Source organism: Mustelus asterias, chromosome 6 (genome assembly GCF_964213995.1).
Source record: "Mustelus asterias chromosome 6, sMusAst1.hap1.1, whole genome shotgun sequence".
Taxonomy (NCBI): Eukaryota; Metazoa; Chordata; class Chondrichthyes; order Carcharhiniformes; family Triakidae; genus Mustelus; species Mustelus asterias.
The window spans coordinates 242144-268691 of NC_135806.1; the positions used below are offsets into that span (position 1 = coordinate 242144).

At 46.0% G+C, this 26548-nt stretch overlaps 1 protein-coding gene across 1 annotated transcript in view; it reads right to left on the bottom strand.

Moving 5' to 3' along the window:
- The window catches only part of LOC144495233 (ADAMTS-like protein 1), a 425167-nt gene that overhangs the window by 47864 nt on the left and 350755 nt on the right, over nucleotides 1-26548 (bottom strand). The window contains exon 18 of the mRNA XM_078215301.1: nucleotides 11783-12917. Coding sequence (XP_078071427.1) covers nucleotides 11783-12917 — 1135 coding nt within the window. The remainder of the gene's footprint in view (nucleotides 1-11782; nucleotides 12918-26548) is intronic.

Genomic DNA, 26548 nt, shown 5'->3' on the forward strand with positions numbered 1-26548 from the left:
CTTCCTGCTGGCAGGTGGCACTAACACTGATTTCTATTTATTTGCATCTTATGAATGTTCATTAAAGCAGCTGCCTGCAAGCATCCTATCAGGTCTTTCAGTCTTGCGTCACGGCACCGGGAAAGCACCTCAGCGTTAACCCCCATTGCTAAAGAGTTAGGTATACAAGGTAACCCTCTGTTTGCCAGAAGGGGTGAGTGCAATGCCGCCATGGTGCTGTGCTGCTGCTGATGCACTGTTCCCCTCTCTACCGGAGCCGACCAGTTCCTGCCTCCATCTCCATGCTGCGCCAGTCTTCATGGACAGCACCGTACGGCTGGACCCATGGATCCTCCTGTGTCACCGTCTCGGATCAGGACAATTCAGGGTTGGGAAGTATGCGGGCTTCCTTTCCCTCCAGGTGCCACACAGCAGTGTCTATCTGGACAGCACTGTGCTGTGGGACTCATGCAACCACCCCAACAAAGTTCAACTGGGGGTAGAGAGTGAGGTGAGGGAAGAAGGTGGGGTGGCATATGAAGACAAGGTGGCAAGTGGAGGGAGGGTTATCCAATAAGGCGAGGAAGGGTGAGGGCTCATGATGGCAGGTAGAGGGGCAAGGAGGTGGATGAAGAAGATGAACAATGCAAGGCAGGGGGAGGGGAGCTGGACCCGGACACGCTTGGATAGAAAGCTCACAAACCAGGGGTCAAAGAGAAACCACATCATTCACTGGAAGGGAATGGATGGAAATTCCAGGGCCAGTGGGTAGAGTCCAAATTGGGCCTGGGCACCTCACAGGGTGATGGGCTCTGGGGGAGGGGGTTGAATCGAGGAACAGACTTCCTCCTGAAGCTGTTAGCCTTTTCCCTCTGGGTTGCTGCCATCCTGCATGGTCTGGTGTAGACAACTGGGCTGGAGAGAGTGATGTGAGTGCGCTGGACTGGGATTTAAATATGGCGCCGGGACCTTCAAACCCACCAGCTGAGGGCGGGTGAATCAGCTCCCGGACCCCCAGGGGAGTCAGAGGGGAATGCGCCCATGAATAATTACTGAGGCTCCAAATGCAGAATCTGGCGTGGGATCCTGCCATTCTGATTTGGGGGCAGTCACCACTGGAGACACCCACCACTGCACTTAGACTCAAAATGGGAGAATTGCACCCAAGATGAATCATCACTTTAGTTTCTAAAGAAAACTATTTCATTTCTGATTAACACGAGCGGCTATTTGTAATTTCCTGTATCTTCAAATTTTAAATAATCCTTAAATACACTTGGGAAGAGCCAAATAAAGAAGGAAATTCTCTCTTTAGCAGCAGCCATACATTAAAGGTTAGACTTGACACAGCGGGAAAGAAAATGCTTTTTTCCCCAAATTTAAAACAAATGAATGATACATTCCCAAATCATTAAAAACAACACAGAGAAAACCACTGAAAATCAAAGCAAACTTTGAAATTCATAGATAGAACTGAACAGCAGAGAAATTAGTTACACTTGTATAAAAGTGAATTAGATCAGATGTGAAAATAATTGGGCGCTGAGGTTTTGGAGTTGGAAAGGCTCTGTGCCTTAACCGAAATGGCACCGGGGCCCCGATTCCGGAGGTCCTGTCTCTGAACCCACCATTTTCACTGAGGATGGGAGGGAGGAATGGGAATGGGGTGGGGGTCGGGGGGGGGGGGTGGGGGGGTGGTGTGGAGGGGCAGGTTATAGTTTGCACATGGATAAATGTGCAGCTGCTTTCAAACAGGTGCAATGTTGATAACTGGGATGTCCAAAACACAACTTGTGAGCTTTAGGCATTTGAGGACATTGAAGAGAGGAGACCGGGAAGACAGGGAGGAGGTCGCTCTGTTAATGAAGGATGACAATGGTACAATAAAGAAAGGTGGAGATCAAGATTAGATAGAGATGAGAAATAATGAAGGTAGGAATTCACTTGTGTGAGTGGTTTATACCTAACAGTAACAACACTGTGTGATAGGATCTTGGGTTCATGTCACACTATCTGTAACCCCCATGACTTGCCTAGACTTGCAAAATCTCACTAACTGTCCTGTCTGGAGACAATACACATCTCTTTAACCTGTGCTTAACGCTCTCTCCACTCACATTGTCTGTACCTTTGAGACTTGATTACCTGTAAAGACTCGCATTCCAACCATTATTTTGTAATTTGAGTTTGTGTCTTTATACGCCCTGTTTGTGAACAGAACTCCCACTCACCTGACGAAGGAGCAGCGCTCCAAAAGCTAGTGGCTTTTGCTACCAAATAAACCTGTTGGACTTTAACCTGGTGTTGTGAGACTTCTTACTGTGTTTACCCCAGTCCAACGCCGGCATCTCCACATCATGATAGGATATACAGGAATAAATAATGGGGGCTTAATGAGTTCATAGAGTGTTTTCAGGACAGTTTCTTGGAGTAGCCTGTTTTGGGACAGGATTAATTAATGACTTCATAGTGAAGATGAAGAGGGAGAGAGGAGTGGGCCCAAAACTAGTTTTTGAAACTTAAATCAGGGCATTTATGAGGGCACGGAGGCAGAGCTGGACAAAGTGAACTGGGAAATTAGGCTAAGGGATAGTTCAGTAGAGATGCTGTAACAAATATTTAAGGCAATATTTCGGAATACTCAGAAAAGGTACATTCTGTGGCTAACTAAGGAAGTTAAATTAAATGAAAAAACATATAATTCTGCAAAGATGAGTGGCAGGTCAGATGATTGGATAGAATTTAAACAACAGCAAAGAACAACCAAAAGACTAATAAGAGGGGAAAAAGTATGAAAGAAAGTTATAAAAACAGATAGCTAGCATTTCTATTAGTATTTAAAAAGGAAAAGAATCAGTAAAGTGAGTGCTGGTTCTCTAGAGAGTGAGTCGGGGAATTATTAATAGAAAATAAGGAAATGGCAGATAAATGGAATAGATATTTTGTATCTCTCTTGATTTAGAGAATACAAATAACATCCCAGAAATAATTGTGAATTAGGAGATAAAGGGGACGGAGAAACCTAAGACAATTATAATTACCAGGGAAAATAGAGAAAATTATTGGAACTAAAAGCTGAGAAATCCCAAGATCCTGATAGACTTCATCCTAAAGTCTTCAAAGAATTGACTGCTGAGTTAATAGAAAATTCCCTCAATTCTGGAATGTCCCGGCAGATTGGAAAATAGCAAATATGGCTCCTCTATTCATGAAAAGGTGGAAGCAGAAAACCACATGCCAGTAACATCTGTCGAACTCTTATGTGAGGAATAAAAGAATGACCAGGGTGAGGTTAGGGCCGGTCAAGGACAGTGGTGGGAACTTGTGTATGGAATCAGTAGAGATAGGCGAGGTGATGAATGAATACTTTTCTTCAGTGTTCACCAAGGAGAGGGGCCATGTTTTTCAGGAAGAGAAGGTGTTACAGGCTAATAGGCTGGAGGAAATAGATGTTCGGAGGGAGGATGTCTTGGCAGTTTTGAATAAACTGAAGGTCGATAAGTCCCCTGGGCCTGATGAAATGTATCCTAGGATTCTGTGGGAGGCGAGGGATGAGATTGCAGAGCCTTTGGCTTTGATCTTTGGGTCCTCGCTGTCCACGGGGATGGCGCCAGAGGACTGGAGAGTGGCGAATGTTGTTCCTCTGTTTAAGAAAGGGAATAGAAATGACCCTGGTAATTATAGACCGGTTAGTCTGACTTCGGTGGTTGGTAAATTGATGGAAAAGGTCCTTAGGGATGGGATTTACGACCATTTAGAAAGATGCGGATTAATCCGGGATAGTCAGCACGGATTTGTGAAGGGCAAATCGTGCCTCACAAATTTGATAGAATTTTTTGAGGAGGTAACTAGGTGTGTTGATGAAGGTAGGGCGGTTGATGTCATATACATGGATTTTAGTAAGGCGTTTGATAAGGTCCCCCATGGTCGGCTTATGATGAAAGTAAGGAGGTGTGGGATAGAGGGAAAGTTGGCCGATTGGATAGGTAACTGGCTATCTGATCGAAGACAGAGGGTGGTGGTGGATGGAAAATTTTCGGACTGGAGGCAGGTTGCTAGCGGAGTGCCGCAGGGATCGGTGCTTGGTCCTCTGCTCTTTGTGATTTTTATTAATGACTTAGAGGAGGGGGCTGAAGGGTGGATCAGTAAATTTGCTGATGACACCAAGATTGGTGGAGTAGTGGATGAGGTGGAGGGGTGTTGTAGGCTGCAAAGAGACATAGATAGGATGCAAAGCTGGGCTGAAAAATGGCAAATGGAGTTTAACCCTGATAAATGTGAGGTGATTCATTTTGGTAGGACTAATTTAAATGTGGATTACAGGGTCAAAGGTAGGGTTCTGAAGACTGTGGAGGAACAGAGAGATCTTGGGGTCCATATCCACAGATCTCTAAAGGTTGCCACTCAAGTGGATAGAGCTGTGAAGAAGGCATATAGTGTGTTAGCTTTTATTAACAGGGGGTTGGAGTTTAAGAGCCGTGGGGTTATGCTGCAACTGTACAGGACCTTGGTGAGACCGCATTTGGAATATTGCGTGCAGTTCTGGTCACCTCACTATAAGAAGGATGTGGAAGCGCTGGAAAGAGTGCAGAGGAGATTTACCAGGATGCTGCCTGGTTTGGAGTGTCGGTCTTATGAGGAAAGGTTGAGGGAGCTGGGGCTGTTCTCTCTGGAGCGGAGGAGATTGAGGGGAGACTTAATAGAGGTTTATAAAATGATGAAGGGGATAGATCGAGTGAACGTTCAAAGACTATTTCCTCGGGTGGATGGAGCTATTACAAGGGGGCATAACTATAGGGTTCATGGTGGGAGATATAGGAAGGATATCAGAGGTAGGTTCTTCACGCAGAGAGTGGTTGGGGTGTGGAATGGACTGCCTGCAGTGATAGTGGAGTCAGACACTTTAGGAACATTTAAGCGGTTATTGGATAGGCACATGGAGCACACCAGGATGGTAGGGAGTGGGATAGCTTGATCTTGGTTTCAGATGAAGGTCGGCACAACATCGTGGGCCGAAGGGCCTGTTCTGTGCTGTAATGTTCTATGTTCTATGTTCTATGAAGGGAAAATGCTGAAACTTGTTATCAAGGAGGCTAATGTGAGACAATCTCAATGCAATCAGGTTGTCAACATGATTATGTGAAAGGACAATCATGTTTGACTAATTTATTCGTACTCTTATAGGAAGTAACCAACAATATAGATAAAGGGGGACGTGTGGATGTGCTGTACTTAGATTGCAGAAGGTATTAGACAATGTGACATATCAAAGGTTACTATATGAAATAAGAGCTCATGGTGTAGATGGTAGCATACCATTGTGGATAGAGGATTGGGTAGCGAATAGAAAACTAGACAGTAGGGATAAATGGATCATTTTCTGGTTGGCAAGACGCGATGAGTGGAGTTCCATAGGGATCAATGCTGGGGCCTCAACTATTTACAATTTATATCAATTACTTGAAAGTCCAGAAGCTGTGCGGGTTAGGCTGATTGGCCATGCTCAATTAACCCTAGTGTCAGAGAGATTGGAAGGGTAAATACATGGGGTTATGGGGATAGGGCCTGGGTGGGTTTGTTGTTGGTGAAGGCTTGATGGGCTGAATGACCTCTTTCTGCACTGTAGGGATTCTATGATTTTATTGATTGATTTTATGAAAGGAATGTACAGTTGCCAACTTTTCTTATGATACAAAAATTAGTAAGAAAGTAAGCTGTGGAGAGGACCCCGGGGCGGAATTCTCTGGCCTTCCTGCAGCGTGTTTCTCAGCGGTGGGAGGTGGCCCGCCATTGGCCGGCAGTGGGTTTTCTGCTCCCATCGCCGTCAATGGGACTTCCCATTGAATCCACCCCCTGTTGTCGGATGGTGGGATGCACTGTCGGTGGGACCAGAAGACTCTGGAAGGGTGAGAAAATCCTGTCCAATGAGTCTGCAAAGGGACACAAGTGAACAAGCAAAAAAATTGGCAAATGGAGTATAACGTGGAAAATGTGAACTTGTCCACTTTGGCAGGAAGAATAGAAAAACAGCAATGTATTGAAATGGAGAGAGATTGCAGAACACTGAGGTACAGAGGGATCTGGGTGTCCTGGTACATGAATCACAAATCTTTAGTGTACAGGTAGAGCAAGTGATTAGGAAGGTAAATGGAGTGTTATTGTTTATTGTAAGATGGATGGAATATAAAAATAGGGATGCTTTGCTATAGTTGTACAGAATGCTGCTGAGATCACATCTAAAATGATGTACACAGTTTTTGTCTCCTTATTTGAGAAATTATATTAACACATCAGTAGCAGTTCAGAGAAGGTTCATTTGACTGCAAAAAGCACAAAAGAAAAACTTGCATTTCTGTAGCGCCTTTCACAGCCAAGGAATGTTTCAAAGCATTTTCCAGCCAATGGAGTACTTTGTGAAGTGTCACTGAGGCATTTTCCAAAATATGGCAGTTAATATGTGCACAGCAAGATCCCACAAACAGTGATGTGATCATGACCAGCAATGTGTTTTTGGTGATATTGATTGTGGGATAAATATTGGCCAGGACACCAGGGGAAATTCACCTGCGCTTCTTCCAAATCGTGCCATGGGATCTTTTACATCCACCCAAGGAAGCAGATGGGATCTTGGTTTCAAAAATATATCTGAAAGACAGAATGGTGGAAATCTGAAGGACGGGCATAGTGGTTAGCACTGCTGCCTCACAGCGCCAGGAACCTGGGTTCAATTCCTGGCTTGAGTCACTGTCTGTGCAGAGTTTGCACGTTCTCCCCATGTCTGCGTGGGTTTCCTCCGGGTGCTCCAGTTTCCTCTCTCAGTCCAAAATATGTGCAGGTTAGATGCATTGACCATGCTAAATTCTCCCTCAGTGAACCCGAACAGGTGCTGGAGTATGGTGACTAGGGGATTTTCACAGTAACTTCATTGCAGTGTCAATGTAAGCCTACTTGCGACACTAATAAATAAACTTAAACAGAAAATGCAGAAAGCAATGAAGTCAGTCAGGATTGGTGATGAAGAAAGCCAGGTTGTGGCATTTTGTGCTTGTCAACTTTCATATAAACATCATCCTCAGAGTTAACTTTGATTCAGTTTAAAATCATCATTCTCAGTTGTCCTCAACTCTCCCGAAATCAGTTCAATGTGACTAATTCCCATCACAAATTAATTTAACATAATTTGGGTATGATATTCCTGGCAGTCTTACATAATACTCTTCTCACCAGCACAACAACAGACTTAGAATGTTATCAATATCACATCATTTAGACTTTTTAAGGAAAAATGTAATGACAATCTTAACAAACAGAACTTCACATTTTTCCTGCAAAGTAACAGGTCTGTATTAGGCAAAGGTCTGACTCAGTCTCATGAGTTACATTTTAATACTCTAATTCTAAATATGAAGATTTAACCCTGGAACCTGGCAAATGGAATGTGCACCAGAAACAGGAAAATCTTCACAGAAGATCATTTTTACCATTTTTCTCTGCAGCTTTCAATGATTCTTAGAAACTACAGCTCCTTTTAAGATATACATGATCCTGCACTGAAGTGAAACAAGAGAAGAGTTGTGTGAAAGACGGCCATTAGCCATCAGTTCAGCCTCTGCTAAGTTATATACATAAACCTTTGGAAAACAAGCAAAGTACATGAAATAATTGTGAACGTTTTTGTTTCAGTTTCTTACTCCTCGATGTTCTGTTGATGGTGTCTGATGCTGAAGAACAGATTCCTAACTGTTAGTGATCCAAGGAGCCATTCTTTTCATGCGAGCTGAAACAGTGAGTATTGGCAGTCTGTTCAATCACAGGGGACTACAGACACCGATCTTGGCCTCATCTGATTTCTACATATGTACACTTTCTGGCAGGGATTGCTGGATAGACATCAGGAATTGAAAGGCTTATTTTTTCCGTTCTATAGCCCAGGGGCAGGGAGACCAATTACTGCAGCTCCACCACTGTTCGAGCTGAAATCAACTAACTCAACAGAGAATTAGGATTGAACTTGAAACCTACTTGCATGGTTCAGTGCCAGACTTTGTAGCGCCCTGACTGGGGGATTTTTCTCATATTTAAACAAGTGACAAAGCGTGTGTGTGGTTTTGGAAACAGTTCAACTGAAAGGAATAACTTCTCACCTCCTGATGTTGCTGATTCTAATGTTGGGGAAAATTAAAATTGCCTGCATTTTCATCTTGTGATCCTTTATAAAGCTCTGGTTAACCCACAGCTAAAGTATTGTATACAGTTCTGATCACCAGACTTTAGGTAGGATGTGAGGCTCCTTGAAAGGGTACAGAGGAAATTTACCAGAATGGTTCCAAGGATGAGAGGATTTTAGCTACAAGTGTCTGTTACAAAACTCTGCTGATGTTGTGTGTCAGAGTGTTCCAACCTGAGACATTGGTTTCATATGGTGTTTCCTTTGGATATTAGTGAGAATTGTTTGCAGAAACAGTGAGAATTCAGACATCTCTTTGGTTAAACAACAAATAAATAGTATTTATTAAAGTAGAGGAAAGATAATAAAACACCACAAAGATCAATCTTATACTTGGGCAAATTACCAGTAAGCATTCAGCCCCTCAAAGACTGAAAACTCAAAAGTATCTGCCACCCCTGTAATCCTCAACTCTGCTGAGACTCCCGTTTCCCAAACAACAACCATAAACCTAATGGTTAAATCTAGCCAGTGACTACCATACCGGACAGAATAAGTGACCAGGACTTGGGAATGATCTTTGGTTCAGCGAAGAAAACAATCTTCTTCACAAACTGGCTTGCCTTTAGTACTCAGTCTCTAGCTGAGCTGTTTCCTGAAGATGGCTGAATCTTTTCTTTTTGCTGCTGCTTCTTCAATACCTCGTCTGTGTCTGAACTGCTTTCTGGCTCACAGCACTCTGACTAATTGTATCAATTGTAAAGAACACCTTGTTCCCTATTTTTTCCTTTCCCTTAGTTGTTGCCCAGAAATTGTTTACAAAATACATGACAGTTTGATTTTTCTTAGACAAGGAACATGTTCCCATTAGCTGATGGTACAAATACTAAGATTTTGGGCAAGTGATGCAGGTGGGAAGAACTTTTTTCTGCAGCGAATGGAAATGACCTGGAATTAGCTGTCCTCAAGAGTGATGGATGGACACTTAAAGGAAATAAATCTGCAGGGATACAGCAACAAGCTGGGGTGGGGGTGGGGGCAGTGAGGAAGAATGGGATTGACTGGATTACTTAGAACCAGTATGGTCTTTGATGGGCTGAATAGACTCTGCCTGTGTCATAATGACTCTGCCTATTTACACAATCCGCAGAAATGTGCATTTTTACACTTTGCTGATTGATTTCACATCATTTTCAGGTGTGAATTTATCTTAATTTCTGCTGAAAATCACCTTGTAATATATATCTTAGCTTGGTCAGGAACAGAACTCAGAAAAATGTGTATAAATCTTTAAAAATTGCAATTTTGCAGCATTGAATATTTTACAGTGCAGATACGCATTCTGCCATTTGAATAACATTTGTGATACTCCGTTGAAATACTCATCAATGGGTAAACTGTATCAATGCAGTTGACAGGAAATGGGTAAGCATGTAAAATAATCATTTCTATTGCAAGGTCATTAATATTTACGTAACATACCAAAGAGAATAACTCGACCACCTGGTTTAATCTGTAAGTACCAACATCTGACAGAATCCACTTAACTATATATTGTTTACAATTAGATTTTCTTATCTGTAGTTAACATTTACCGTATCTGTTGAACTGCTATTGAGGCTAACAACAATATTAAAGCTCACACTTTATTATCATCCTTTTGGTGTGTCCAGGTCATGTGACTGACATTGCTTTTCAACATCTGTTTTGCTGTTAAGCCAATGTCACAGGATTGGTTGAATTTTCCAATTGACCCAAAGCTACCAGAGAATATCCCATAATGCAGCTGAAACCTATCCAATAGTCTGTTGAAACATCTCAATAAAGGGACTACGTGAATATATACCATGTTATTCTTGTGCCAATAATGTGGCAAAAGCAAAAGAATATCACAGAATTGTTGACATTCCAGGTGGGATGTCTCAATACTTAGATCCTTTCAATTGAATGAGATGAAAAACAGAAGAGGAATAATAAATAGCCTTTCTCCAATTTTGTTTCTCCTCCACTGTGACATCATGAGGTGACCCATTAATAGAGACACCACATTGGACCTCAATGACAAAGGTGAATCCCAACAACAAAGTGGTAACTGATTGCTTATGTGGTTACAATTATTACACCATTCAACTGGGTTCTTGTTATATATTTCAATGGTTGCATGCTTGCTTTAAGAGCCGGTCACATGATTTGATGGTGATGTCATTGGGATGTTTCCCAGGCTCCTATTTTAGTTTCTACTCTATACAGGCAACAGCTCCTCAATAAATCTGTTGTTGTTATTTTGAATCTACCTCTGCAAGCCACATGTTTTTCTTTTTTTATATAAAGCCCGCAACTCCTAACATTGTTGGGAAATTACAAAATGAAAATTGGTGATGATTAGGGATTTTGTTTCATCGAGGATATATAGAAAAGATCAATCAATTTTGTTTCCTTTTTTTGTTCGATAGTTTTACATTCCTGGTACAAAAGGTGATAACTTATTTTGTACCTTCCTCCTTGGACGAACAGTTATCTTACCACACACTTGGACTCCTTGGGAAAATGTTATACACACCTGGCCTAACTGTGCTAACCAGATGACCAATGTTCCAGCTCTTTCCTGGTTTCGAACAGATTTCTGCCAAAGCACTAATTGTGCTATCTACGCGCCCCAAGTCCCTGACAGGCAGTGAGGTACGAAACAGATTGTGGAATATTTAAACCAGGCAGAAAATAATGTTAAGATAAAAGAAAAATGGAGAGAGCGAATAGGGAAGAAAAACAGATTACAGAGAGAATAGAAGTAAAGTTTTGGAATTAGACAAACCCACATAAAATTTTTATCACTTATTCATGTAAGAAAATTCCAAACTTCTGAACTATTAATTTCAATGTTGTGCTATCTCATTACAGACCATAATAATATAGCCCTTTTTTGAAGGTATTTCTTTCCAGTCACCTAGTAGACACCTCAGCGACATTTCACCACATCCTGTGTTGGAAGTTGAACACTTTGGGATCAATATGAAAAATGCAATGTGAAAATTGTCTCAGTGGATGTTAGTGAGCATCTGGTGACCCTTAGTGAAAGGTGAGTGTTCATTGGTGAACTAAAAATGATGGTTAAATACTGTGTGGTGTTGTTAGATGTGAACAACTGATTTTTGTTTCTTTTAGATAAAGAGTTTGAAGCCCAAAGTTTACTCTTTAACGTGTATGTTGTATTGAAACAATTGACATCACTCGACTTCTGCTTATGCAGAAAAACTGAGAGCCTTTACAGCATAAACCTTTTGCATCCTATTGTTGTGATGTGCCAAACACAATGCAACAGATTAAAACAAAATAAATTAACTTGGCAAAACCATTACTCATTTAGCAATTTTGTACAGTCAAAATTTTTCAAAAACGTTATTACCATTATAACAAGATTACACCTAACACCGACAACCCTGACTGTTCTCACTGTGATGTCAGGAAATGATTCTGAACCAGCGGAAACATTACTAGCTCAGGATATAGCAAATTAATTGGTGTCTGAGGAATCAGAACCATGGGTATGAAGGAATGAATGTTGATGAATGTATTAACCCATTTACTCATTACCAACAATCGATCCACTATAAATATATTGAATTAAACTGATCTTACCTGTGATTGTATCTCAATGTTTGGCCATTCTTTGTCCAGCTAATGGCAGGTTTTGGGTTTCCCCCTGCTTCACACTTCAACACCAATTTATTGGTCCAGTCAGTCAGCAATATTGTGTGGCCCACATCAGCAATGACGTCTGCTGACAGAAACAACCCTTTGTCATTGGGCTTCTGCAGTATTCTTGGTGCCTTGATTGCCTCTTTAGATAGATGAATAGCTTCCTTAGAATCGGACCATTCCAATGAGGATAATTTTGATACTCCAGTGGTGGTAATTTTATGGAAAGAAGGCTTCACTGAACTCATATCCGAGTGTCTCTCTCCATGTTTCTGTTTGGATTTAGTGGCATCTGATTTGCTCTTAGAAATCTCAGCAACTAACTGGCTAATAACATAAGTAGCATAGACATCCTTCAGATCATCAGTCTGTTGCTGTATGGCCTTACTAATTTCATCCAGTCTTGCCTGATCTATTACAAATGTTAATGGAATAATAGATTCCATGCTAGCATCCTCTACAGAAGTGAAGTCTTTTTCTGTGGACGCCTGTGACTCTCTTGAATCGAGGCTGTCTCGAGACCAACCTTTTATCTCCAGTAGTCTCAGAATAATTGCATCATACTGATCATGATGGTTTATAAAGAATTGATTTTTCGCCGCTTTGCTACCATTCACCCTTAAACCTGGCAGATTGTCATCCTTCAGACGGAGTGCTTCATTCGAGATTCCATTTCCAATGCCTGCTCCCTGTTTACTGGATGATGACTCAATCAGTTTATTGTTGTGTCCAATGATTTTAATCACAAAATTATCACGCACAAATCCAGCTACACATGTATAGGTGCCAATATTTACTGGCTTCAGGTGGTTTATTTTGATATAACCAAACTGAGTGACAGTGACATGGGAAGAGCTTGACAACTGTTTCCCATCTTTCTCCCACATTATCATGGATTTCCGGAATCTTCTCACAGGACACCTGATGACCACTGATGTTTTGGGAAGCAGATATGCCTGGCCGCCAGTGGCAAACTGCAGTTTCCTTTCTTTCTTTAATTGAACATATACTTTGCGAACAGCCAATATATGAGGTCCTTGGCGATGTGGAGGTTTGAGTTCCTTTCTGTTCAATTCTATAAAAAAAAACATTCAAAGCAAATTGAACATGAGCAGAATTTCCTTGTCTAAAGCTTTACTGGTTTGAATGTCCCAGCCACAAGGTGACTGCACATGACCCCACAACAGGAAACTTATCTAAATGTACTTAAAGGCAAATGAGAAGAATGGATCAGACACAGAGCAAATCGTAGCTTTTGCTGATCTGTGGCAATGGGGTGCTTCACTTCCTGAAACAAATGTTAGGCTCCAAATACTGAACTTTTAGAAGAAGAAGGCAGGCCTCCTCACTCAGAACCCTGCAGTGTCACCCACCACCAACCAAAAGTAAGAACTTAACAAGTTTTGTTTTCTAAGAAACGCTTTCCTAAGGATTCAGGTGTAATTTGTGATTGGCTGATTCCATTGTAGTTACATAGAACATAGAAACATAGAAAAACTACAGCACAAACAGGCCCTTCGGCCCCACAAGTTGTGCCGAACACATTCCTACCTTCTCGACCTACCTATAACCCTCCATCCTATTAAGTCCCATGTACTCATCCAGGAGTCTCCTAAAAGTCCCGATTGAGTTTGCCTCCACCACCACTGACGGCAGCCGATTCCACTCGCCCACCACACTCTGTGTGAAAAACTTCCCCCTAACATTTCCCATGTACCTACCCCCCAGCACCTTAAACCTGTGTCCTCTCGTAGCAGCCATTTCCACCCTGGGAAAAAGCCTCTGAGAGTCCACCCGATCTATGCCTCTCAACACCTTATATACCTCTATTAGGTCTCCTCTCAACCTACGTCTCTCCAAGGAGAAAAGACCGAGCTCTCTCAGCCTATCCTCATAAGGCATGCCACTCAATCCAGGCAACATCCTTGTAAATCTCCTCTGCACCCTTTCAATCATTTCCACATCTTTCCTGTAATGAGGGACCAGAACTGAGCACAGTACTCCAAGTGGGGTCTGACGAGGGTCTTATATAGCTGCATCATTATCCCCGGACTCCTAAACTCAATCCCTCGATTGATAAAGGCCAGCACACCATACGCCGCCTTAACCACCTCCTCCACTTGCGGGGCCGATTTCAGAGTCCTATGGACCCGGACCCCAAGGTCCTTCTGAGCCTCTACAGTACGAAGAGTCTTTCCCTTTATATTGTACTCCTTCATCCCATTTGACCTGCCAAAATGGATCACTACGCATTTATCTGGGTTGAAGTCCATCTGCCACTTCTCCGCCCAGTCTTGCATCCTATCTGTGTCCCTCTGTAACTTCTGACATCCCTCCAGACTATCCACAACCCCACCAACCTTCGTGTCGTCGGCAAACTTACCAACCTATCCCTCCACTTCCTCATCCAGGTCATTAATGAAAATGACAAACAGCAAGGGTCCCAGAACAGATCCCTGGGGCACACCACTGGTGACCGACCTCCATTTAGAAAAAGACCCATCTATTCCCACTCTCTGCCTCCTTTGGGCAAGCCAGTTCTGGATCCACAGGGCAGCAGCCCCTTGGATCCCATGCCCTCTCACTTTTTCTAGAAGGCTTGCATGGGGGACCTTATTGAACGCCTTGCTAAAATCCATATCAACCACATCTACCGCTTTCCCTTCGTCAATGTGTTCAGTCACATTTTCGAAGAACTCCACCAGGCTCGTAAGGCACGATCTGCCTTTGACAAAGCTGTGCTGAGTTTTCTTGAGCATACTAAACCTCTCTAAATGCTCATAAATCCTGTCCCTCAGGATCTTCTCTATCAGCTTACCAACCACTGAGGCTTGACTCACCGGTCGGTAATTTCCTGGCCTATCCCTATTCCCCTTCTTGAAAATAGGAACCACATACGCAATCGTCCAATCCTCCGGCACCTCTCCCATCTCCATTGACAATGCGAAGATCATCGCCAGAGGCTCTGCAATCTCCTCCCTCGCCTCTCACAGAAACCTGGGGTACATCCCATCCGGACCCGGCGACTTATCTATCTTGATGCCATTCAAAGATTCCAGCACAACCTCTTTCTTAAAGTCCACATACTCAATCTTTTTAGTTGTGATCAGTATCCCTCCCCTCAGAAAAGCAAATTACTGCGGATGCTGGAATCTGAAACCAAAAGAGAAAAAGAGTTGACATTTCGAGTCCAGATGACCCTTTGTCAGGGCTTTGACAAAGGGTCATCTGGATTCGAAATGTCAGCTCTTTTCTCTCCTTACAGATGCTGCCAGAGCTGCTGAGATTATCCAGCATTTTCTCTTTTGGTTCCCTCCCTTCGTAGCCCACTCCGTCCTCCTCACCTTACCCTCCCACTGAGGTACTCTGGGGTTACAGGTAACCATGATGTGGAGATGCCGGCGTTGGACTGGGGTGAACACAGTAAGAGTTTTAACAACACCAGGTTAAAGTCCAGCAGGTTTATTTGGCAGCAAATACCATTAGCTTTTGGAGCGCTGCTCCTTCGTCAGATGGAGTGGAAATGTGCTCTCAAACAGGGCACAGAGACACAAAATCAAGTTAGAGAATACTGATTAGAATGCGAATCCCTACAACCAACCAGATCTGAAAGATACAGACAATGTGGGTGGGGGGAGAATTAAGCACAGGTTAAAGAGATGTGTATTGTTTCCAATGTTGGTACTTGCTACCAAATAAACCTGTTGGACTTTAACCTGGTGTTGTTAAAACTCTTACTGTGCTACAGGTAGCGGCAGGTTGGGCTATGACTCGGAGCTCAGGTGACCTGACAACCAATTTGCAGTTGTTTTCAAGCCGTTATAGAGTCATAGAGGTTTACAGCATGGAAACAGGCCTTTCGGCTCAACTTGTCCATGCCGCCTTGTTTTTAAAAACCCTTAAACTAATCTCAATTGCCCAATTGCCCAAATTGCATTTGGCCCATATCCCTCTATACCCATCGTACCCACGTAACTATCTAAATGTTTTTTAAAAGATAAAATTGAACCCGTCTCTACTACCACCTCTGGCAGCTTGTTCCAGACACTCACCACCCTCTGTGTGAAAAAATTGCCCCGGGGAGAACCCAGGAAATTGCCCCGGGGATAACCCAGGAAATTATAGGTCGGTGAGCTTGACATCCGTGGTAGGGAAGTTGTTGGAGAGGATTCTTAGAGACAGGATGTATGTGCATTTAGAAAGGAACAATCTCATTAGTGACAGACAGCATGGTTTTGTAAGAGGGAGGTCGTGCCTTACAAATTTGGTGGAGTTTTTTGAGGAAGTGACAAAAACGGTTGATGAAGGAAGGGCCATGGATGTCGTCTATGTGGATTTCAGTAAGGCATTTGGCAAAGTCCCACATGGCAGGTTGGTTAAGAAGGTTAAGGCTCATGGGATACAAGGAGAAGTGGCTAGATGGGTGGAGAACTGGCTTGGCCATAGGAGACAGAGGGTAGTGGTCGAAGGGTCTTTTTCCGGCTGGAGGTCTGTGACCAGTGGTGTTCCGCAGGGCTCTGTACTGGGACCTCTGCTATTTGTGATATATATAAATGATTTGGAAGAAGGTGTAACTGGTGTAATCAGCAAGTTTGCGGATGACACGAAGATGGCTGGAATTGCGGATAGCGAAGAGCATTGTCGGGCAATACAGCAGGATATAGATAGGCTGGAAAATTGGACGGAGAGGTGGCAGATGGAGTTTAATCCGGATAAATGCGAAGTGATGCATTTTGGAAGAAATAATGTCGGGAGGAGTTATACAATAAATGGTAGAGTCATCAGGAGTATAGAAACACAGAGGGACCTAGGTGTGCAAGTCCACAAATCCTTGAAGGTGGCAACACAGGTGGAGAAGGTGGTGAAGAAGGCATATGGTATGCTTGCCTTTATAGGACGGGGTATAGAGTATAAAAGCTGGAGTCCGATGATGCAGCTATATAAAACGCTGGTTAAGCCACATTTGGAGTACTGCGTCCAGTTCTGGTCGCCGCACTACCAGAAGGACGTGGAAGCGTTAGAGAGAGTGCAGAGAAGGTTTACCAGGATGTTGCCTGGTATGGAGGGTCTTAGCTATGAGGAGAGATTGGGTGAACTGGGGTTGTCCTCCCTGGAAAGACGGAGAATGAGGGGAGATCTAATAGAGGTGTACAAGATTATGAAGGGGATAGATAGGGTGAACGGTGGGAAGCTTTTTCCCAGATCAGAAGTGACGTTCACGAGGGGTCACGGGCTCAAGGTGAGAGGGGCGAAGTATAACTCAGATATTAGAGGGATGTTTTTTACACAGAGGGTGGTGGGGGCCTGGAATGCGCTGCCAAGTAGGGTGGTGGAGGCAGGCATGCTGACATTGTTTAAGACTTACCTGGATAGTCACATGAGCAGCCTGGGAATGGAGGGATACAAACGATTGGTCTAGTTGGACCAAGGAGCGGCACAGGCTTGGAGGGCCGAAGGGCCTGTTTCCTGTGCTGTACTGTTCTTTGTTCTTTGTTCTCTGGACACTTTTGTATCTCTCCCCTCTCACCTTAAGCCTATGCCCTCTAGTTTTGGACTCCCCTACCTTTGGGAAAAGATATTGACTATCTACCTTGTCTATGCCCCTCACTATTTTATAGACTTCTATAAGGTCACCCCTCAGCCTCCTACGCTCCAGAGAAAAAAGTCCCAGTCTATTCAGCCTCTCCTTATAACTCAATCCATCAAGTCCCGGTAGCATCCTAGTAAATCTTTTCTGCACTCTTTCTAGTTTAATAATATCCTTTCTATAATAGGGTGACCAGAATTGCACACGGTATTCCAAGTGTGGCCTTACCAATGTCTTGTACAATTTCAACAAGACATTCCAACTCCTGTATTCAGTGTTCTGACCGATGAAACCAAGCATGCCGAATGCCTTCTTCACCACCCTGTCCACCTGTGACTCCACTTTCAAGGAGCTATGAACATGTATCCCTTGATCTCTTTGTTCTGTAACTCTCCCCAACGCCCTACCATTAACTGAGTAAGTCCTGCCCTGGCTCAATCTACCAAAATGCATCACCTCGCATTTGTCTAAATTAAACTCCATCTGCCATTCGTCAGCCCATTGGCCCAATTAATCAAGATCCCGCTGTAATTGGAGATAACTTTATTCACTGTCCACTATGCCACCAATCTTGGTGTCATCTGCAAACTTACTAACCATGCCCCCTATATTCTCATCCAAATCATTAATATAAATGACAAATAACAGTGGACCCAGCACTGATCCCTGAGGCACACCGCTGGTCACAGGCCTCCAGTTTGAAAAACAACTCTCTACAACCACCCTCTGGCTTCTGTCAAGAAGCCAATTTTGTATCCATGCTTTGGGCATTTGCTGCCTCTGCAGCGCTGGGCCTGGAGTCCAGAATTGGGACAACTTTCTCACCCACCCTGTTGGAGTAATGGTGTTAGGCTCAAAGAGACAGGTGTGACTGCAAAACACTTGTACACACAGGAATAACAGACATGTATCAATTATCAGACACCCAGCTGCTTGGCGAGGCAGCACAGAGGAATATCAATTACGCTTAAAGAAATTGGTATATTTCATATCTCTAACTGACCAATCAGAAAATCATATCAATGGTGATCACAGAATACCTTACGATTCAGAATATCCTGAAAGATTGGAAGCAGAGGTGAGTAAAGAGTAAATAAGGATTATAAAACAATACTTGATTGTAAATATTAACGTAGTTTTAAAATCAGAATATTGAAAGATAAATGCTGAGGTTTGTTTATGTTCACTTGAAAGAACAACATAATTGAAACACTTGTGGAGTTTCATCTTTTCATACACCAAACTACCGTACAGAGTCGTCACATAGAAACATAGAAAGCTACAGCACAAAACAGGCCCTTCGGTCCGACAAGTTGTGCCGAACATATCCCTACCTTCTAGACCTACCTATAACCCTCCATCCTATTAAGTCCCATGGACTCATCCAGGAGTCTCTTAAAAGACCCTATTGAGTTTGCCTCCACCACCACTGATGGCAGCCGATTCCACTCGCCCACCACCCTCTGTGTGAAAAACTTTCCCCTAACATTTCCCCTGTACCTACACCCCAGCAGCTTAAACCTGTGTCCTCTCGTAGCAGCCATTTCCACCCTGGGAAAAAGCCTCTGAGAGTCCACCCGATCTATGCCTCTCAACATCTTGAACACCTCTATTAGGTCTCCTCTCATCCTACGTCTCTCCAAGGAGAAAAGACTGAGCTCCCTCAGCCTATCCTCATAAGGCATGCCACTCAATCCAGGCAACATCCTTGTAAATCGCCTCTGCACCCTTCCAATCTTTTCCACATCCTTCCTGTAATGAGGCGACCAGAACTGAGCACAGTACTCCAAGTGGGGTCTGACGAGGATCTCATATAGCTGCATCATTATCCCCGGACTCCTAAACTCAATCCCTCGATTGATAAAGGCCAGCACACCATACGCCTTCTTAACCACCTCCTCCATCTGCGGGGCCGATTTTAGAATCCTATGGACCCGGACCCCAAGGTCCTTCTGATCCTCCACAGTACGAAGAGTCTCTCCCTTTATATTGTACTCCTTCATCCATTTGACCTGCCAAAATGGACCACTACGCATTTATCTGGGTTGAAGTCCATCTGCCACTTCTCCGCCCAGTCTTGCATCCTATCTATGTCCCTCTGTAACTTCTGAAATCGCTCCAGACTATCCACAACCCCACCAACCTTCGTGTCGTCGGCAAACTTACCAACCCATCCCTCCACTTCCTCATCCAGGTCATTAATGAAAATGACAAACAGCAAGGGTCCCAGAACAGATCCCTGGGGCACACCACTGGTGACTGACCTCCATTTAGAAAAAGACCCATCTATACCCACTCTCTGTCTCCTTTGGGCAAGCCAGTTCTGGATCCACAGGGCAGCAGCCCCTTGGATCCCATGCCCACTCACTTTTTCTCGAAGACTTGCATGGGGGACCTTATCGAACGCCTTGCTAAAATCCATATCAACCACACCTACCACTTTCCCTTAGTCAATGTGTTTAGTCACATTTTTGAAGAACTCCACCAGGCTCTTAAGGCACGATCTGCCTTTGACAAAGCTATGCTGAGTATTCTTGAGCATACTAAACCTCTCTAAATGCTCATAAATCTTGTACCTCAGGATCTTCTCCATCAGCTTACCAACCACTGAGGTTAGACTCACCGGTCGGTAATTTCCTGGACTATCCCTATTCTCCTTCTTGAAAATAGGAACCACATCCCCAATCCTCCAATCCTCCGGCACCTCTCCCGTCTCCATCGACGACGCAAAGATCATCGCCAGAGGCTCTGCAATCTCTTCCCTCGCCTCCCACAGTAACCTGGGGTACATCCCATCCGGACCCGGCGACTTATCTATCTTGATGCCATTCAAAGATTCCAGCACAACCTCTTTGTTAAAGTCCACATACTCAATCTTTTCAGTCCACCGCAAGCCCGCAGTACATCCACCCATGTCCTTCTCCTCTGTGAAAACCGAGGCAAAATACTCATTAAGCACCTCTGCCATTTCTACTGGTTCCGTACTGGATTTCCCGCCTTCACCTTTTATAGGCCCTATTCCTTCACGTCTCATCCTTTTACTCTTCACATATTTATAGAATGCCTTACGGTTTTCCTTAATTCTACTTGCCAAGGCCTTCTCGTGACCTCTTCTGGCTCTCCTAATTTCCTTCTTTAGTCCCTTCCTACAAGCCATATACTCATCTAGATCCCTATCTTCGCCAAGCCCTCTGAACCTTTTGTACCCTTTCCTTTTCTTCTCGACTAGGTCCCGCACAGCTTTCGTGCACCACGGTTCCTTTAACCTACCAACTCCTCCCTGTCTGCTCGGAACGTTGTCCTGTAGAACTCCAGACAGACATTCCTTGAAAAACTGCCACCTCTCTTCAGTAGATTTCCCCGAGAATACCTCCTTCCAATTTACTCCTCTAATTTGCTGCCTTATGTCTTCATATTTCCCCTTACTCCATATAAACACTTTCCTAGCTTGCCTGATCCTCTCTTTTTCCAATGCAAGCATAAAGGAGATAGAGTTATGATCGCTATCCCCAAGATGCTCTCCCACTGAGAGATCTGACACCTGTCCAGGCTCATTGGTCAGTATCAGATCAAGTACAGCCTCTCCTCTTGTAGGCTTGTCCACATGCTGTGTCAGGAAACCCTCCTGAACACACCTAACGAACTCCTCCCCATCCAATCCCCTTACCCTAGGGATATTCCAATCGATGTTTGGGAAATTAAACTCTCCCATCACAACAACTCTGCTATTATTGCAACTCTCCAGGATCTGTTTCCCTATCTGCTCCTCCACCTCCCTGTCACTATTGGGCGGCCTATAGAAAACTCCCAGCAAAGTGATCCACCCCTTCCCACTCCGAACTTCCACCTACAGAGACTCTGTAGACAATCCCTCCACAGCATACACCTTCTCTACAGCTGTGACACTATTCCTGATCAGCAGTGCCACTTCACCCCCTCTCTTGCCTCCCTCCCTGTCCTTCCTGAAACATCTGAATCCCGGCACCTGTAGTATCCAGTCCTGTCCCTGAGACATCCTAGTCTCCGTAATGGCCACCACATCACACTTCCAGGCATCGATCCACGCTCTGAGCTCATCCCCTTTATTCACTATACTCCTGGCATTAAAGTAAACACATCTCAATCCTTTGGTCTGAGCTCTCCCCTTCTCTATCATCATGTCCTGAGCCGTCACGTACAGAGCCGTCACGTACAGAGCTGTCACGTACAGAGCTGTCACGTACAGAGCTGTCACGTACAGAGCTGTCACGTACAGAGCTGTCACGTACAGAGCCGTCACATACAGAGCCGTCACGCACAGAGCCGTCACGCACAGAGCCGTCATGTACAGAGCCGTCACGTACAGAGCTGTCACGTACAGAGCTGTCACGTACAGAGCCGTCACGTACAGAGCCGTCACGTACAGAGCCGTCACGTACAGAGCCGTCACGTACAGAGCCGTCACATACAGAGCCGTCACATACAGAGCCGTCACGTACAGAGCTGTCACGTACAGAGCCGTCACGTACAGAGCCGTCATGTACAGAGTCGTCACGTACAGAGCCGTCACGTACAGAGCTGTCACGTACAGAGCCGTCACGCACAGAGCTGTCACGTACAGAGCTGTCACGTACAGAGCCGTCACGTACAGAGCTGTCACGTACAGAGCCGTCACGCACAGAGCTGTCACGTACAGAGCCGTCACGTACAGAGCTGTCACGTACAGAGCCGTCACGTACAGAGCCGTCACGCACAGAGCTGTCACGTACAGAGCTGTCACGTACAGAGCCGTCACGTACAGAGCTGTCACGTACAGAGCCGTCACGTACAGAGCCGTCACGTACAGAGCTGTCACGTACAGAGCTGTCACGTACAGAGCTGTCACGTACAGAGCCATCACGTACAGAGCTGTCACGTACAGAGCCGTCACGTACAGAGCCGTCACGTACAGAGCCGTCACGTACAGAGCTGTCACGTACAGAGCTGTCACGTACAGAGCCGTCACGCACAGAGCTGTCACGTACAGAGCTGTCATGTACAGAACCGTCACGTACAGAGCCGTCACGTACAGAGCTGTCACGTACAGAGCTGTCATGTACAGAGCCGTCACGTACAGAGCTGTCACGTACAGAGCCGTCACGTACAGAGCTGTCACGTACAGAGCTGTCACGTACAGAGCCGTCACATACAGAGCCGTCACGCACAGAGCCGTCACGCACAGAGCCGTCATGTACAGAGCCGTCACGTACAGAGCTGTCACGTACAGAGCTGTCACGTACAGAGCCGTCACGTACAGAGCCGTCACGTACAGAGCCGTCACGTACAGAGCCGTCACGTACAGAGCCGTCACATACAGAGCCGTCACATACAGAGCCGTCACGTACAGAGCTGTCACGTACAGAGCCGTCACGTACAGAGCCGTCATGTACAGAGTCGTCACGTACAGAGCCGTCACGTACAGAGCTGTCACGTACAGAGCCGTCACGCACAGAGCTGTCACGTACAGAGCTGTCACGTACAGAGCCGTCACGTACAGAGCCGTCACGCACAGAGCTGTCACGTACAGAGCTGTCACGTACAGAGCCGTCACGTACAGAGCTGTCACGTACAGAGCCGTCACGTACAGAGCCGTCACGTACAGAGCTGTCACGTACAGAGCTGTCACGTACAGAGCTGTCACGTACAGAGCCATCACGTACAGAGCTGTCACGTACAGAGCCGTCACGTACAGAGCCGTCACGTACAGAGCCGTCACGTACAGAGCTGTCACGTACAGAGCTGTCACGTACAGAGCCGTCACGCACAGAGCTGTCACGTACAGAGCTGTCATGTACAGAACCGTCACGTACAGAGCCGTCACGTACAGAGCTGTCACGTACAGAGCTGTCATGTACAGAGCCGTCACGTACAGAGCTGTCACGTACAGAGCCGTCACGTACAGAGCTGTCACGTACAGAGCCGTCACGTACAGAGCCGTCACGTACAGAGCCGTCACGTACAGAGCTGTCACGTACAGAGCCGTCACGCAAAGAGCTGTCACGTAGAGAGCCATCACGTACAGAGCCGTCACGTACAGAGCTGTCACGTACAGAGCTGTCACGTACAGAGCTGTCACGTACAGAGCCGTCACGTACAGAGCCGTCACGTACAGAGTTGTCATGTACAGAGCCGTCACGTACAGAGCCGTCACGTACAGAGCCGTCACGTACAGAGCTGTCACGTACAGAGCCGTCACGTACAGAGTTGTCATGTACAGAGTTGTCATGTACAGAGTTGTCATGTACAGAGCCGTCACGTACAGAGCCGTCACGTCCCGAGCCGTCACGTACAGAGCTGTCACGTACAGAGCCGTCACGTACAGAGCCGTCACGTACAGAGCTGTCATGTACAGAGCTGTCACGTACAGAGCCGTCACGTACAGAACCGTCACGTACAGAGCCGTCACGTACAGAGCCGTCACGTACAGAACCGTCACGTACAGAGCTGTCACGTACAGAGCCGTCACGTACAGAGCTGTCACGTACAGAGCTGTCACGTACAGAGCTGTCACGTACAGAGCTGTCACGTACAGAGCCGTCACGTACAGAGCCGTCACGTACAGAGCTGTCACGTACAGAGCCGTCACGTACAGAGCTGTCACGTACAGAGCTGTCACGTACAGAGCTGTCACGTACAGAGCCGTCACGTACAGAGCCGTCACGTACAGAGCCGTCACGTACAGAGCCGTCACGTACAGAGCCGTCTCGTACAGAGCTGTCACGTACAGAGCCGTCACGTACAGAGCTGTCACGTACAGAGCTGTCATGTACAGAGCTGTCACGTACAGAGCCGTCACGTACAGAACCGTCACGTACAGAGCCGTCACGGACAGAGCCGTCACGTACAGAACCGTCACGTACAGAACCGTCACGTACAGAGCCGTCACGTACAGAGCTGTCAAGTACAGAGCCGTCACGTACAGAGCCGTCACGTACAGAGCCGTCACGTACAGAGCTGTCACGTACAGAGCCGTCATGTACAGAGCCGTCACGTACAGAGCCGTCACGTACAGAGCCATCACGTACAGAGCTGTCATGTACAGAGCTGTCACGTACAGAGCTGTCACGTACAGAGCTGTCACGTACAGAGCTGTCACGTACAGAGCCGTCACGTACAGAGCTGTCACGTACAGAGCTGTCACGTACAGAGCTGTCAGGCACAGAGCCGTCACGTACAGAGCTGTCACGTACAGAGCCGTCACGTACAGAGCCAACACGTACAGAGCTGTCATGTACAGAGCTGTCATGTAAAGAGCTGTCACGTACAGAGCAGTCACGTACAGAGCCGTCACGTACAGAGCTGTCACGTACAGAGCCATCACGTACAGAGCTGTCACGTACTGAGCCATCACGTACAGAGCCGTCACGTACAGAGCTGTCACGTACAGAGCTGTCACGTACAGAGCCGTCACGTACAGAGCTGTCACGTACAGAGCCATCACGTACAGAGCTGTCACGTACTGAGCCATCACGTACAGAGCCGTCACGTACAGAGCTGTCACGTACAGAGCTGTCACGTACAGAGCTGTCACGTACAGAGCTGTCACGTACAGAGCTGTCACGTACAGAGCTGTCACGTACAGAGCTGTCACGTACAGAGCCATCACGTACAGAGCCGTCACGTACAGAGCTGTCACGTACTGAGCCATCACGTACAGAGCCGTCACGTACAGAGCTGTCACGTACAGAGCTGTCACGTACAGAGCTGTCACGTACAGAGCTGTCACGTACAGAGCCATCACGTACAGAGCTGTCACGTACAGAGTCGTCACGTACAGAGCCATCACGTACAGAGCTGTCACGTACAGAGTCGTCACGTACAGAGCCATCACGTACAGAGCTGTCACGTACAGAGTCGTCACGTACAGAGCCATCACGTACAGAGCTGTCATGTACAGAGCTGTCATGTACAGAGCTGTCACGTACAGAGCCGTCACGTACAGAGCCGTCACGTACAGAGCCATCACGTACAGAGCTGTCACGTACTGAGCCATCACGTACAGAGCTGTCATGTACAGAGCTGTCATGTACAGAGCTGTCACGTACAGAGCTGTCACGTACAGAGTCGTCACGTACAGAGCCGTCACGTACAGAGCTGTCATGTACAGAGCTGTCATGTACAGAGCTGTCACGTACAGAGCCGTCACGTACAGAGTCGTCACGTACAGAGCCATCACGTACAGAGTCGTCACGTACAGAGCTGTCACGTACAGAGCCATCACGTACAGAGTCGTCACGTACAGAGCCATCACGTACAGAGTCGTCACGTACAGAGCCATCACGTACAGAGCCGTCACGTACAGAGCCATCACGTACAGAGCTGTCATGTACAGAGCTGTCATGTACAGAGCTGTCACGTACAGAGCCGTCACGTACAGAGTCGTCACGTACAGAGCCATCACGTACAGAGTCGTCACGTACAGAGCCATCACGTACAGAGCCATCACGTACAGAGCCGTCACGTGCAGAGCTGTCACGTACAGAGCTGTCACGCACAGAGCCGTCACGCACAGAGCTGTCACGTACAGAGCCGTCACGTGCAGAGCCGTCACGTACAGAGCTGTCACGTACAGAGCTGTCACGTACAGAGCTGTCACGTACAGAGCTGTCACGTACAGAGCTGTCACGCACAGAGCTGTCACGTACAGAGCCGTCACGTACAGAGCCATCACGTACAGAGTCATCACGTACAGAGCCATCACGTACAGAGTCGTCACGTACAGAGCCATCACGTAGAGAGTCGTCACGTACAGAGCCATCACGTACAGAGCTGTCACGTACAGAGCCGTCACGTACAGAGCCGTCACGTACAGAGCTGTCACGTACAGAACCGTCACATACAGAGCTGTAACGTCCGGAGCCGTCACATATAGAGTCGTCACGTACAGAGCCGTCACGTACAGAGTCGTCATGTACAGAGCAGTCACGTACAGAGCCGTCACGTAGAGAGTCATCACGTACAGAGCCGTCACGTCCCGAACCTTCACGTTCAGAGTTGTCACGTACAGAGCCGTCACGTACAGAGTCGTCATGTACAGAGCCGTCACATACAGAGCCGTCACGTGCTGAGCAGTCACGTACAGAGTCGTCACGTACAGAGTC